The sequence below is a fragment of the Sebastes umbrosus genome, chromosome 11, assembly GCF_015220745.1.
Source record: "Sebastes umbrosus isolate fSebUmb1 chromosome 11, fSebUmb1.pri, whole genome shotgun sequence".
Classification (NCBI taxonomy): Eukaryota; Metazoa; Chordata; class Actinopteri; order Perciformes; family Sebastidae; genus Sebastes; species Sebastes umbrosus.
This window is the reverse complement of record NC_051279.1, coordinates 18,848,909-18,860,795: the sequence shown is the minus strand read 5'-3', so window position 1 is coordinate 18,860,795 and position 11,887 is coordinate 18,848,909. Positions and strand designations below refer to the sequence as shown.

The 11,887-nt window shown below is 42.7% G+C and overlaps 1 protein-coding gene across 1 annotated transcript; it reads left to right on the top strand.

Annotated features, from left to right (window-relative positions):
- The first annotated feature begins 248 nt into the window (after positions 1 to 248).
- On the top strand, positions 249 to 10,528 carry colq (collagen-like tail subunit (single strand of homotrimer) of asymmetric acetylcholinesterase). Its single transcript, XM_037784040.1, has 17 exons — positions 249 to 899; positions 1,484 to 1,593; positions 1,905 to 2,006; positions 3,500 to 3,544; positions 3,715 to 3,741; positions 4,536 to 4,607; positions 4,866 to 4,928; positions 5,021 to 5,047; positions 5,155 to 5,199; positions 5,312 to 5,347; positions 5,453 to 5,533; positions 6,067 to 6,163; positions 6,705 to 6,835; positions 7,231 to 7,350; positions 7,460 to 7,601; positions 7,708 to 7,810; positions 8,734 to 10,528. Exons 1-17 carry the CDS (start codon positions 803 to 805, stop codon positions 8,801 to 8,803), a joined length of 1,368 nt encoding a protein of 455 aa, XP_037639968.1. The 5' UTR covers positions 249 to 802; the 3' UTR covers positions 8,804 to 10,528.
- The last annotated feature ends 1,359 nt before the right edge of the window (positions 10,529 to 11,887 follow it).

Sequence of the window (11,887 nt, the reverse complement as noted above, 5' to 3'; positions counted from 1 at the left end):
CAATATCTACATATTTTTTGAGTGAGTGCACAGTGTTTTTATTAGATTAATAATTGTGTATTTGTTTATATCAAGTTGCATTCTTTCTCACTATCTCCTACAGACTTAAATGAAACATTTTGTCCACTTGTGCATGAGCAGTCTATGCAAATATAAAATTTTCATATCACTACATTGTTAATTAATGTTGTTTTTATTTCCCGGGTCTTTTTATAGGTCTCACATCCCCCAAAGAGCCTCACTGGGTATGTAGGCACTTAATTTTGTGGGACAGACTAGGCAATAAAACCAATCTGGTCTGGACTAAATGGACACCACAATGCACAGAGGGGATGCACAGTGAGCTGCATACAAAAAGACAGACTAATAATTACAAAGAATAGAAGACAGATACACTTAAAGTTGTCTCAGGATGCACAAATGACACCTTCATGCAGAATCATTCTCTTGCAGACTCAAGCCCACTGTGTGTGTGTCAGTCCTGATGAGTCTCTCCTTGTGTGAGAGGAGTGGAAACAACAAAAGACACCCCCTGCAGTAGTAGAGATCTAATATTGGCACTCGAAGCAGCTGGCGGGCTGTCTCCTGTAATTTTAGCGCACACTGATGCAGAGGAAAGGTTTAATGGGCATTGGTCGGCGTACCCTCTTGTGAGGGCGTAAAGGAGACGGAGCCGAGCGAGCAGAGAGAGGGAGGGAAGGGGAGTACAGGGAGAGGACAGTGAGGAGAGAGGGAGAGAGGAAGGCAGCGTGTCAGGGCTGCTGTGGCTCAGAAATAAAGTCAGGCAACTATCTGGGGCAGCATGACTCTTCTAACACTTGGACTGTATCTGCCACTGTGGGTTTGTTATGGCCTGGCTCAGTCCTCTTTTCTGGACAGCTTTATTTCATTCCCGGCGGGTAAGAATATTGTAATCCTGAGTCTGTGTATGTGTCTCTGTGTCTACTGTGTTTGTGTCTCTGTGTGTATTGTGTGTGTGTGTACTGTACTGTACATACAGTACTATGCATGCACAGGTGTTGAGAGAGTTCGGCTGTAAAAGCATGGACACTAAATGTGTAGTTTTGTGATTCAGTTTGACTCATTATCTTAGTCAAATACATTTGTTTTTATTTTCTTGTTGCCCATGAGGTAGACTGAAAATGCCTCTATAAATAGCGAGACCAGCTCCAGTCCTTCAGAGAGAGGCACTTCATATCTGTGTCCAGCTTTAGAGACTCTGCTGGACGGCTGTCATGATCTGATAGTTTGCACCTGTTTCCCTGCTGCTCCTGCATGTTTTTAACCTCTTTGACTTGTACAATTCTGCCTTTATGTGTGGGATATTAGTCGGTAACATTTATGTTGCCCGTGCATGTCCATGTGTCAGCATTTATACTCTTCTCATTTTGATGGAAGATGTTTTCACCTTTGACCTATCCTGACTGTCTTCTTCTGATTTTGACCCCTTTGGCATCATCGCCTGCATGCACACCTTGCACAGCTCTCCGATCCCAGGAGCAGCAGAAGAGATTCAGCCCATGCTGTTTACTGAGTCCGCCTCCACCCCCGCTGTTCCCTCCACCCCCTTCACTTTGGCGCCGCCACGCTCATGTGAGTCAAAGTCATGTGACTTTTCTATTGTGGAATATCTGACTGTTGATATGTCCTTGGGTGATGTCCAAACTGCCCCACGCTTATAGTGTCTTTTGACCCCTGAACGATACCGTTAAAACACACTCAGATGGTGGAACATGTTTGCAGGAAGAAAATGGCTTAACAAGTCCTTTGCTGTGGGTTGTGAATTGGGATGAATGTCAGACATGAACTTCTTTATCAACAAATCGTAAAGGTGTAATTCTGTTGATTCTCTCTTCTATCTAAACAGTCAAAATGTAAAATAAAGTTTTATTTTCATTTTACAGGATGAAGACCGTGATGGCGGTGAGTCAGAGCCGGGCAATGAGGACAAAGGTTCTTCCTGCGTCCGAGGCCCCCACGGGCCAGCTGGTCCTTCTGGCCCTCAGGTAGGATCCAAACTCTTCCCAAACATTACGGTTATCACAGCATGAATAATGTGCTGTAGATCATGTTGCATCATCACACTATTCCAGCACACCTCCCGCAATTTGACTTACAGCATGTAGCAGTGGCGGCCGGCCAATAGAGGGCCACGGGGCCTGGCCCCACCCACCTTGAGCCACCAAAAAAAAAAAAAAAAAATTATAAAATTATTAATTATAAAAATTCTAAAAATTATAAAAATTGTCAATATGTGTGTTTTTGACCTATGGAATATACCCGTAATATTTGTAAAATAGGATAACTGCGCCAAATATCTGCTTTCCTCCTTGAACTCTCTGCTAGTGCACCTCTCAGCTGCTCTGCTGCACGTGCACTTTCTGGGGCCAAATGGATTTGGCCCAAGGAAGGCGGGTCTAATAAGCAGTACAGCCAATCACTGATTAAAGATATATGATTACAAGCATGAATGACATACAATTCATCCAATCAGCGCCGTAAAAAAGACTTCCGGGAGGGCCAAACTGATTTGGCCCATGGTGTGCGCGCGCACGTTCACGTGTGTCTCTCTCTGTTCTCGTCAGGGCTCATGTCAGTTCTCGCGTGATCTTGTCTTCTCGTCTCTCGCTTCTCTCCACTTCTCTTCTCTCACAGCCCATTTTAACGGCATGACAATGGAACAGCCAAGCACTAGTAGCGCTTTTTGATACCTTTTTTTGCATTGAATCGTACTAGGATGTTTGTTGAAATTGATTGGCCCTACCCAAAAGAAAATCCACCAGCCGCCACTGGCATGTAGGATTCCATGTCTCATCAGACTGTCTCTGGTGTTTCAAGGCGTTAAGAATTAGTACTCCGACAACGTATTACCCTCCATCTCCTCTCAAACTTGAGAGTTCCTGCAAAGCAGGAGATGGGGATTTCTCTGGCCCATGCAACACAGCGGCCCATTAACGCTCTACATTTAGCTCGGACACAAATAGCCTTTTTCCACTGGCTGCCAGTGCCCCACACATCATTCTCAGAAACCGTCCGAAGAGCTGTCTGCCTGGAAAGGCGTACTGGGCTGCGTAAATTCCAGGGATTACCTACACAAGCATGTGCCCGTGTGTTTGTGTACTCTGTTGATGAACGATCTAAAGACATTTTGCTTCAATAGGTGCTTGTAAACCCAAACTTGTCCTGTTAGCCAAGCATTTCTTAAACGAAAAGCATATTCAACAAATGATTGTTAAAGCTTGTTTGCCCATCTCAGGCTGTTACAGCACCGGCTGGACTGCAGCAGCGTTTCAGTTGATCAAAAGAGACCCACAAGGCACTTTTTAAATCAATAGTGGCCACTCAGCCTTTAGCTAATTGAAATTGCAGCTTTGGGTTCCCAGAGGCAGACACAACTTTGTGGTGGGATGTTGTAGACAACAGAACTAATTAGATAGTTATCTCTGAGATTTATGAGCATGTGTCATCATTTTATTGTTTTTTTTTTCATGTTCATCAGGGGCCACCTGGATTACCTGGGATAGGAGGGCCCAAGGGAGAAAAGGTAAGCAGTTTACTTCCCCGTGTTCTAGTCTCATCTCATTTATGTAGCTCATTATACATTATACATTAAACTCAGGTTTAATTGACCTGTTGCACATGACTGAAACATGCTTGCTGGAAGTGTATTGAATAGCTGCTGTCCTTGTCCCCTCCTCCGCATCCTGTTGTCAGGGAGAAATCGGAAGACCTGGGCAAAAGGTGAGAGTCTCCATTAATCACTCCATATTATCCGCTAAGTGGATTTACTCAAATATGAGATACCGTGCCTCCGCCTGCTGGCTATAGCTGTAACTCAGAGCGCTGCCAGTGCCTGGTTATGAGCATCAAGGACTTGTGTGCAAGCACAACCTTGACAGGAGACAGCACAGACATACACTGACAGGATGCAAGGGATGCAGAGCTGCTGCTTGTTTGGATGGCAGAGGGTGGATGGTCTCCTCTCTCACTATTGACCCCTCAAAGACATCCAGCATCACGCCTCCCTGTCAGATAGCCCTCCCTTTTCTATTAGAACAGAAGGAACAAGCCCACACAGCTTTATTGAACGCTCAGGACACAGCGTTTGACCAGGGCAGGCAGAAGAGGAGAGCCCAGTGGGGGAGCCTCGCTGGCGGGTGGCCTGACTGAGCAGCTTTGCAGCACTGCAGTGCAATTTAGCTTAGTGCTTCAGCCAGGTCATAAATCATTTTATTTCCCACAAGCACGGGCTCCTGTTCTATATACGGCCCATCATTTAATTAAAGAGAGCAAAGTGACAGGGCTCGTTAAAGTCATTCTCCCCCTACATGTGCAGCAGCGTCTGATAAATACTGTACCAAGCAGCCTGTCAGCTTATGCAGCAAATCCTGCACTTAGATTTCTTTTCCTTGCAAAGCTAACAGGCGTAAGAGGCCCCTGATTTCATAATCTGTAAACTGCTTCCTCAGCTGTGGCAGCAATTGTTTTACTAGCTATTTCTATATCTGAGATTTAAAATGTATGTCTCCTGTCAGGGACGGACAGGTCCTCCTGGACTTCCTGGGAAACAGGGACCAGCTGGATGGCCTGGACCAAGGGGGCCCAAAGTGAGTAAGTCAGACCTCATAATGTAGATGATATAATATATGACACAAGATCAATACAAGGTAGGGTCCAATTTGTACAATAAAATACTCTGTTATGTAACTTTTCTATGGAAGTGCTTGAATGAAATGGTACATTATAACCTTCAATTCAAAGTCTGCACTCATAATTTCTTCTTTGGGTAATATTTTGGGACGTGTGTCTAAATAAATAAAGCCAGTTCACATTTGTCTTATTCCTGATGTGTTTCTGTGTGTCAGGGTGAGAAAGGTGACGGGGGGCTGATGGGTTTGCCTGGAGCCAGAGGACCAATTGGGCCAAGGGTATGAGATACATATAAACTACACTGATCTGACATGATCTCACCTGCAAACTACTTTATTTAATCTTGGAAATTTTGTATCTTTCATTCTAGGGTTTAGCTGGGTACAAAGGGGAAAAGGTATGTGACCATTTTGGTAATTATCATCCAGTAGAAAATGCAATATTGATTAACTCTGTTTCATGTAGACTTAATGTGATGTAACACACTGTAATCTGCTCCATCAGGGTTCTCGAGGTGATCGCGGTGAGAGTGGAGTAAAAGGCGACAAGGTGAGCAGAGTTTATTAGTAGCAGGAGATGTTACGAATGTAGCAGCACTATAGTGCATATATGCTGTGTGTAACCTAAGTTGATATCATCATTCATTGTTCTTTATCCGCAGGGTGGGATGGGTTTCCCAGGGATGCTTGGACAGAAAGTGAGAAACACATTCAAACAAGAAGGAGTTTTTAAATTTGTGGTACAGAATTCCAACTTTCCAAATCTGAATATGAGCTTTGAGTTGATGTGATTTGTTGTGCAGGGTGAAATGGGTCCAAAAGGAGAACCTGGGATCTCAGGAAACAGAGGACCCACTGGCCGACCGGGGAAAAGAGGCAAACAGGTGAGGAGTTCTTTTTGCATTGTTTCAAAAACAATAGGCCCAAGAGGACGCCCTCAAATGTCTTGTTTTGTCCACAAATCTGAGATCTTCAGTTTGCTGTTGTGGAGGAGTGGAGAAACCAGAAAATATTCACATTTAAGAAGCTGGAGGAGAATTTAGCCTTTTTATTTCTTAAAAAATTACTCAAACTGATTAATCGATGATCGAACGAGATGGTGCATCTCAAGGGGTTTATCCTCCAATACAATTTTGGGGGAAAAAGCAATAAATAGAGTTAGATACGCATGCATTTATTGAGAACAGTAGATTTTTCTTTCTCAAATTAAATTATTACTTGTGTGTTAATAATTTATCTTCAAAATGTAATTCACGTCGATGCAAAAAAAATACTTTTCGATGCTCAGAATGTCCTGTTGCACACTCGGGATTAGTATTAGTGTATCAGTATTAGTTTTAACCTTTTGATCTTTGAAACATCATGAAGAAATGTTTAAAATCTGACCACCTTGTGTATTGTGTCAATCGTGTTTCAGGGAGGGAAAGGAGACCTGGGCAGTGTTGGTCCTATGGGACCTGCAGGCCCACAGGGAACTCCAGGCCACCCTGGTCCTCCTGGTTCACCTGCCACAGGTGACAACCTTTACCTTTTACATTAACTCGACTATACTGATACTGATATATACTGATTTAAAAACTGACATATTGCTCAGTCGGGGCATGAATTTACCTGCGTACATTTTGAAGTGATCGGTTTGTGTGTGTGTCTCTGCACTTTCTCTGAGAGTGTGTGAAAAGCTGTGCAACCAGTGTGATGAGTAGCAAACACTGCTGTCAGCAAAAGGAAGCACACTTTAGCCAAGTGTAAGAGGTAACACTGGTAGTCCTATTTCGCGCCATAGAAACGATATCTCCCCGAGGTGAAACAAGATGCTGTCCTCATTACAACATGTGGTTAAACTGAATTAACAGGTGGCGAATCTCCATGCAGTTTTACAAATATTATGTCACCAGATCATTAATGTGACATCTGTTATCTTGATCAGGTTGGAGTGAATTAAGTTGATTGTGTTTGCTTCTTGATAGATGAATCATCACTTTAGCTACTCTCTCTCACCAAACTCTTTTTGCTTTGTGTCTTTTTATATAATATTGTTCTCCTCTCTTGTTTTAGGACTCTACATGGTTGGAACAAAGGGTGGACGTGGTCCACCAGGGCCTCCTGGGAAGTGTAGCTGCGGCTCTCTCAGTAATTCTCCATTTGATGATTATCCTTCCAGAGGAAACTATCTCAAAGTACCAGCGGTGAGAACTTCTTGTCGAATGCAAAAAGTTATGTGCAGTATTTTGTGATGTACTGAATCATTTGACACATTACTGAAAAAAGTCAAATCACAGTTAAGGTTTTTTTTTATCAAAATGTATAATCTCAGATTTTATACAACTAGATGATATTTTCACTTGTGCATTTTTAGAAATTCAGGGGTTATTGGGTTTTAATAACTTCTGAGTTAATTATTCAGATAAAAGTATGCCTATTGGGGAGATGGATATTACTTTGAGACACATACTGCCAGCTGAGATATAACATTTTGATGCTCAATATCTCAAAATTGCACCCTGAAAGGCCTCCAACCATGTAATTCAAAATACATTAAACATTGAAAACATGACTTTCCTCACTTTTCCTTTTCAATCAGATATTTGTTGTGAGCAATGAGGAAGAACTGGAGCGTCTCCACACAGATAACGCTCTCGCATTCCGCAAAGACCAGAGATCTCTCTATTTCAAAGACGTTGACGGCTGGCTGCCAATCCAGGTATCATTGCATGCAGCTAAATGTGATTATTATTTCATCTTTTTTGTCACATGATGACTTTTCAAACAGTTTTTTCCTTTGTGTAAATCTGTTTTAAACTCTGTAATAGACTTTTCCATCCCAGCTGACGCCGTTCCAGTCCATGGAAAACGCACCTGATGATGAGGGTTACTGTGGCGACGGGATAGTGCAGATTTCCAGCGGGGAGGAGTGTGATGACAGAAACAGAGTTGTCACCGACGGCTGCGTCAGTAAGTCACCCGTCAGCATTAGGCGGTCTCTAATAGCTCCTTGGTTGTGCTTTGCTGTGCACGTATAACATGACCCCTCCACCTCTGCTGTCTCCCCTTACCACAGAGTGTAAACACGCCTACTGTGGAGACGGATACCGCTATGAGGGGGCTGAGGAGTGTGATGGAAAGGACTTTGGATACCAGACATGTAATTCATATCTTCCAGGGTAAGCATAGTATGCAACTACAGTATGTGTTGACAAAACTCTTTGCTGTATAATTCTGGATAAATATGCAGTTGGAGAAGAGGTTGGATAAAGTCATCTCCAGACTATGTCAGGTGTTTTTATGTATGGACCCAAATAATCCAATATGTATCCAAAAAAAGATGGGAGACGGAATTGGAGCAGGAAGTACCAACAGACACTTGGGAGGAAATATGCTCAGAGGCAGACCTAGTTACATGCTTAAATACATGGAAATGATTTAGGTAGATGACTTTATCCAGGTTTTTAGAACCCCATATATAACAGCTATAAACCCCTCTTCTTCTAGCAATTGCTAGAGGCATTGTGGGACGAAAGTGGGCCACTATGTGCATACATTCTGGTCGTGCCCAAAACTGAAACTATACTGGAATGATGTTCTGCAAGCTGCTAGGGAAATAATGCATATTGGCATTCTACAAGACCCAAGACTCCCTGTTGGGACACCTGAGGGGATAATAAGGAGTCAAAAACGTATTCCAAAAATTCTGTTTACAGCAGTGGTGAAATGTATTACACTAAATTGGTTAAAACCAGACCCACCCCACCTATAAATTATGGATACAAAACTATGGGACATATATGAAACGGAACAAATAAATCACTCACTGAGGCTTCAAAGAATTAAATTCAGGAGATGGAGTCCATGACATTACCAAGACAATAAATTGAGTTTTTCTCTTTATAACTCCACCTAGGGCAGGATCTTATCTTGTTTTTTCTTCAGTTTATTATTTTTATTTTTATTTAATTTAATTTAATTTAATTTAATTTAATTTAATTTAATTTAATTTTATTTAATTTTATTTTATTTTATTTAAAAAGAAACTGCTGTATGAGAAGTGTTGACGTGTTAAACTGACTGTTTCTCCTGTTATTCGCAGGTCATATGGTCACCTCAAGTGCACACCATACTGTGTCATTGACTCCACAAACTGCAAGTACTTTACTTGAGGAGGAAGCTGGACGGTGCAGCGGGATCCTCTGTGTGTTATTTGGAATATTTTCATGCAAAAAAAAAAGAACAATATTGCTCCGAGCAAGAGACTCTGAAGGTAGAGGCAGCCAACGATTCTATGAAAACAAAACCTATATATACTATATATAACTCCTCTGTATTGCTGCTGAGATGCCACGTAGCTCCCCCGGAGTTATAGTCGGTCAGTGGAAGTGGAAACCTTTCACCCACACATAGGAAATGCACAGGACAACTGCACTCAGTCTTAACAAGCAGGACTTAAGACTGGCCTCCTCACCATGAATCAGCCTCTGGATGCAACAGTTGTGTGACAAGCCATGCAGAGACTTAATTATGTGCCAGTGGGAGATGTTGCAGAGGAGCAGTAGCCGTTGCCAGAGGCGTGTTAATCTTGACCCAGTTACTGTTGAGGAAGAGAGGCAGTAGGACATCCAGAGCCCTGGCCTCGGGTATTCTACCGCAGCGTCAGTGACGGTGCACAGCATTTGCATGAGGCTGGGAGACCATGACAGCAGCTGTCACGATCCAAGCATGTAACCCATCACTTTACTTATTATTGCCACGACAAGTCTCGCACTGTGTAGTCTCAATAACACATCAAGAATTTCAAATGTAGAAGGTAAAGCCCGGCATATAAGATCAATATGTGTGGTTAGGGATGGAGATAGAGACTGTTATACGAGGAGGCCACACTTCAGAGGCCGACTTCATTAGCTTGTGGTGGTACTGTGCTTGACAGTCTGGACAAGGTTTCATGAATCCCAAAAAAAACTTCTCAGGAACCAACAGGTAATGTAGCTCCACATAGCACCTTTTTTTCTCCCCACTACTCTCTTTGTAAATGAAATGGCAGTGACTGTACGCTGAAGCACACAGATAACTCGAGTTTCTTCCCTGTGCTTCGGTGAGAAATGAAATACACTGTACACGAAGGCTTGAAACTGTTATGCTCTTAATTCTCTCTCTGCACAGAGGAAAGGCTGGGAATCGTCTGTAGCTGCTAAGAGGAATTTTAAATTCCAGTCTGTTTTAATGGTCATTACTGTATTTACTCTAATACCTCTTTATCCAGTCTTTCTGTCTTACAGTATATAACAACAACAGAGAAACTCAACAGTAAACTTAACAGTGTAGATGTAGTCTGCTGTGTGTTTGTGTGTGTTTATAGGCACCAAATGGTGAAAATGACTTTGCCGATATAAGCTGACATTTTCCATAAGCTACTGTATGAGTCGCAGTGCCAAGGGAGACCTGTTCTCAGCCATACTTAGATGTTCTGTAAAAAGATAAAGACTGTTAACTATTATCGCCTCCGCATGCTTGTGAAACCGTGCTAAATGAGTGTGAAACCCCTTCCTGTTGCTTTGTAAATCACCGCATTCATCAGCGTAGCAGGTGTCTTAAGATATATCTGCCCAGAGTGTAGCTGTATGTATGACACACCTTATATATGATAGTGATGAACTGTGCCTTGCACAAAAACCAAAATACCTTTTGTTGAATGTTCTGTCTGTGGCCTGTACTGTGTTTATGCTGAAACATAACACGCATGTGGTAACATACTGTAAGGCTTTATGAAATATAGTATGCACTGTGACTGGGATAGTGAACATTTCATTTTGTTTCATCACTCTGATATGATTTATACAGTAGTTGTGGGTACTTTTAAAAAGAAATAAAACAGGAAATCATTCAAAGTCTGTCTTACACACACATGCATCTTTAATCTTCAAACGGGGATTTGTCAGCAGCTTTGCTTCCTGTGTGTTGTGAGCAAGTGGTGACAGTGATTTGGTGCCAATAGACAGTGATAGAAATGCTATTGATGTTCTTTCAGAGCACTCACTGTAAAAAAAAAGAAAAGCAGATATCTATCAAGTGGAAAAAAAGATGCTGTCAGCAGCAGCAGCTCCTTGCAGAGTGCTGCCTTAGACTAAATAGTTAACAGACCACACAGTGAACTGTTTTCTCAGACATGTTTTTTTCTTCTTCAGCTTTTCATTGCGTCTCGATGAAGCTGAGTCTGTGCCTGGAGACGAGGGCACAGCGATACAGGTCGGGCACGGGCAGCCAGCCAGTGTTGCAGCAGAGATGTTTGAGGCTGGCCACGTAACTCTATTAGCATGCCGTATTTCTTCTCTAAATCACATCAGGACAATTTGTCTGCTGAGATGGCCGAGTAAAAGCTTACCTTGGCGTATTTATCCCATCATGTGCATTCCCCTGACCAGGCCAATCGCATTTGTACCACAGATGTCTCAGTGCAGCACTAAATGTCGCTGGATATGCGGTTCCCATCCTGATTTCCACTAATGAAAAGATCTGCTGTGTGCTCACAGAAGAATCCCCAAGTGAAAGTTCACTAATTGAGGAGTTTGGGAACCTTGAACAGTTCTCTTAGGTACAAATTAATTTATGAACTAATAGCTAACATTTTATTTGATTGGTTTCCCCTCTCTCTCTCTCAAAGACACTGGTCATGATGGTATGCATGCAGGAAGCAGCGTCTATTTTGAGATCACACAGGTATTAAGTTGATGAACTGAAATCGAACACTTTTTCCAACAAAAGGGTTTATTTTAGTGCAGGTTGGGTGGTGTAGCGTTACAGCTGTAGCAGAAGGGGGCTATATGCAAAGAAAGGCCACAGGAAGCAGGCAGGGGACCCAGCTGTTGGCCCAAGGCAAGTGAAAATCCCTGACCTATAAGCAGGAATGACTGGCACGCAGGGAGCCGCGGTCCTGGCAGAGGACGACACACTACTGCTGCACATGCAAAACACTCACAGCGAGGTAGGCAAAGGTGTTACTTGAACTCGGTGCCACTGTTGTTTAGACCAACCAAAACACCTGTGTGGATCTATTGCTTAGTCATTGTAAGTTTGGTTTAACAAGCAAGATGTAGAGGGTCAATTATACACTCAATTTGAGTCAAGTACCATCCGTAAAGTCACCAAGGTGGACAGAAAATGGTCTAATGAACTCTCTCACTAATCTGTTTAACTAGCCACAAAACTCAACAACAGACACCTCAGGGGTCAAGAGGTCAGGAACACTGGTT

Bases quoted from the DNA above. Each gene is read 5' to 3' on its own strand.
- colq (XM_037784040.1), top strand. From the start codon at position 803: ATGACTCTTCTAACACTTGGACTGTATCTGCCACTGTGGGTTTGTTAT. The intron at 900-1,483 runs GTAAGAATATTG...CACCTTGCACAG, and splicing joins CTTTATTTCATTCCCGGCGG to CTCTCCGATCCCAGGAGCAG. The intron at 4,929-5,020 runs GTATGAGATACA...CTTTCATTCTAG, and splicing joins GAGGACCAATTGGGCCAAGG to GGTTTAGCTGGGTACAAAGG.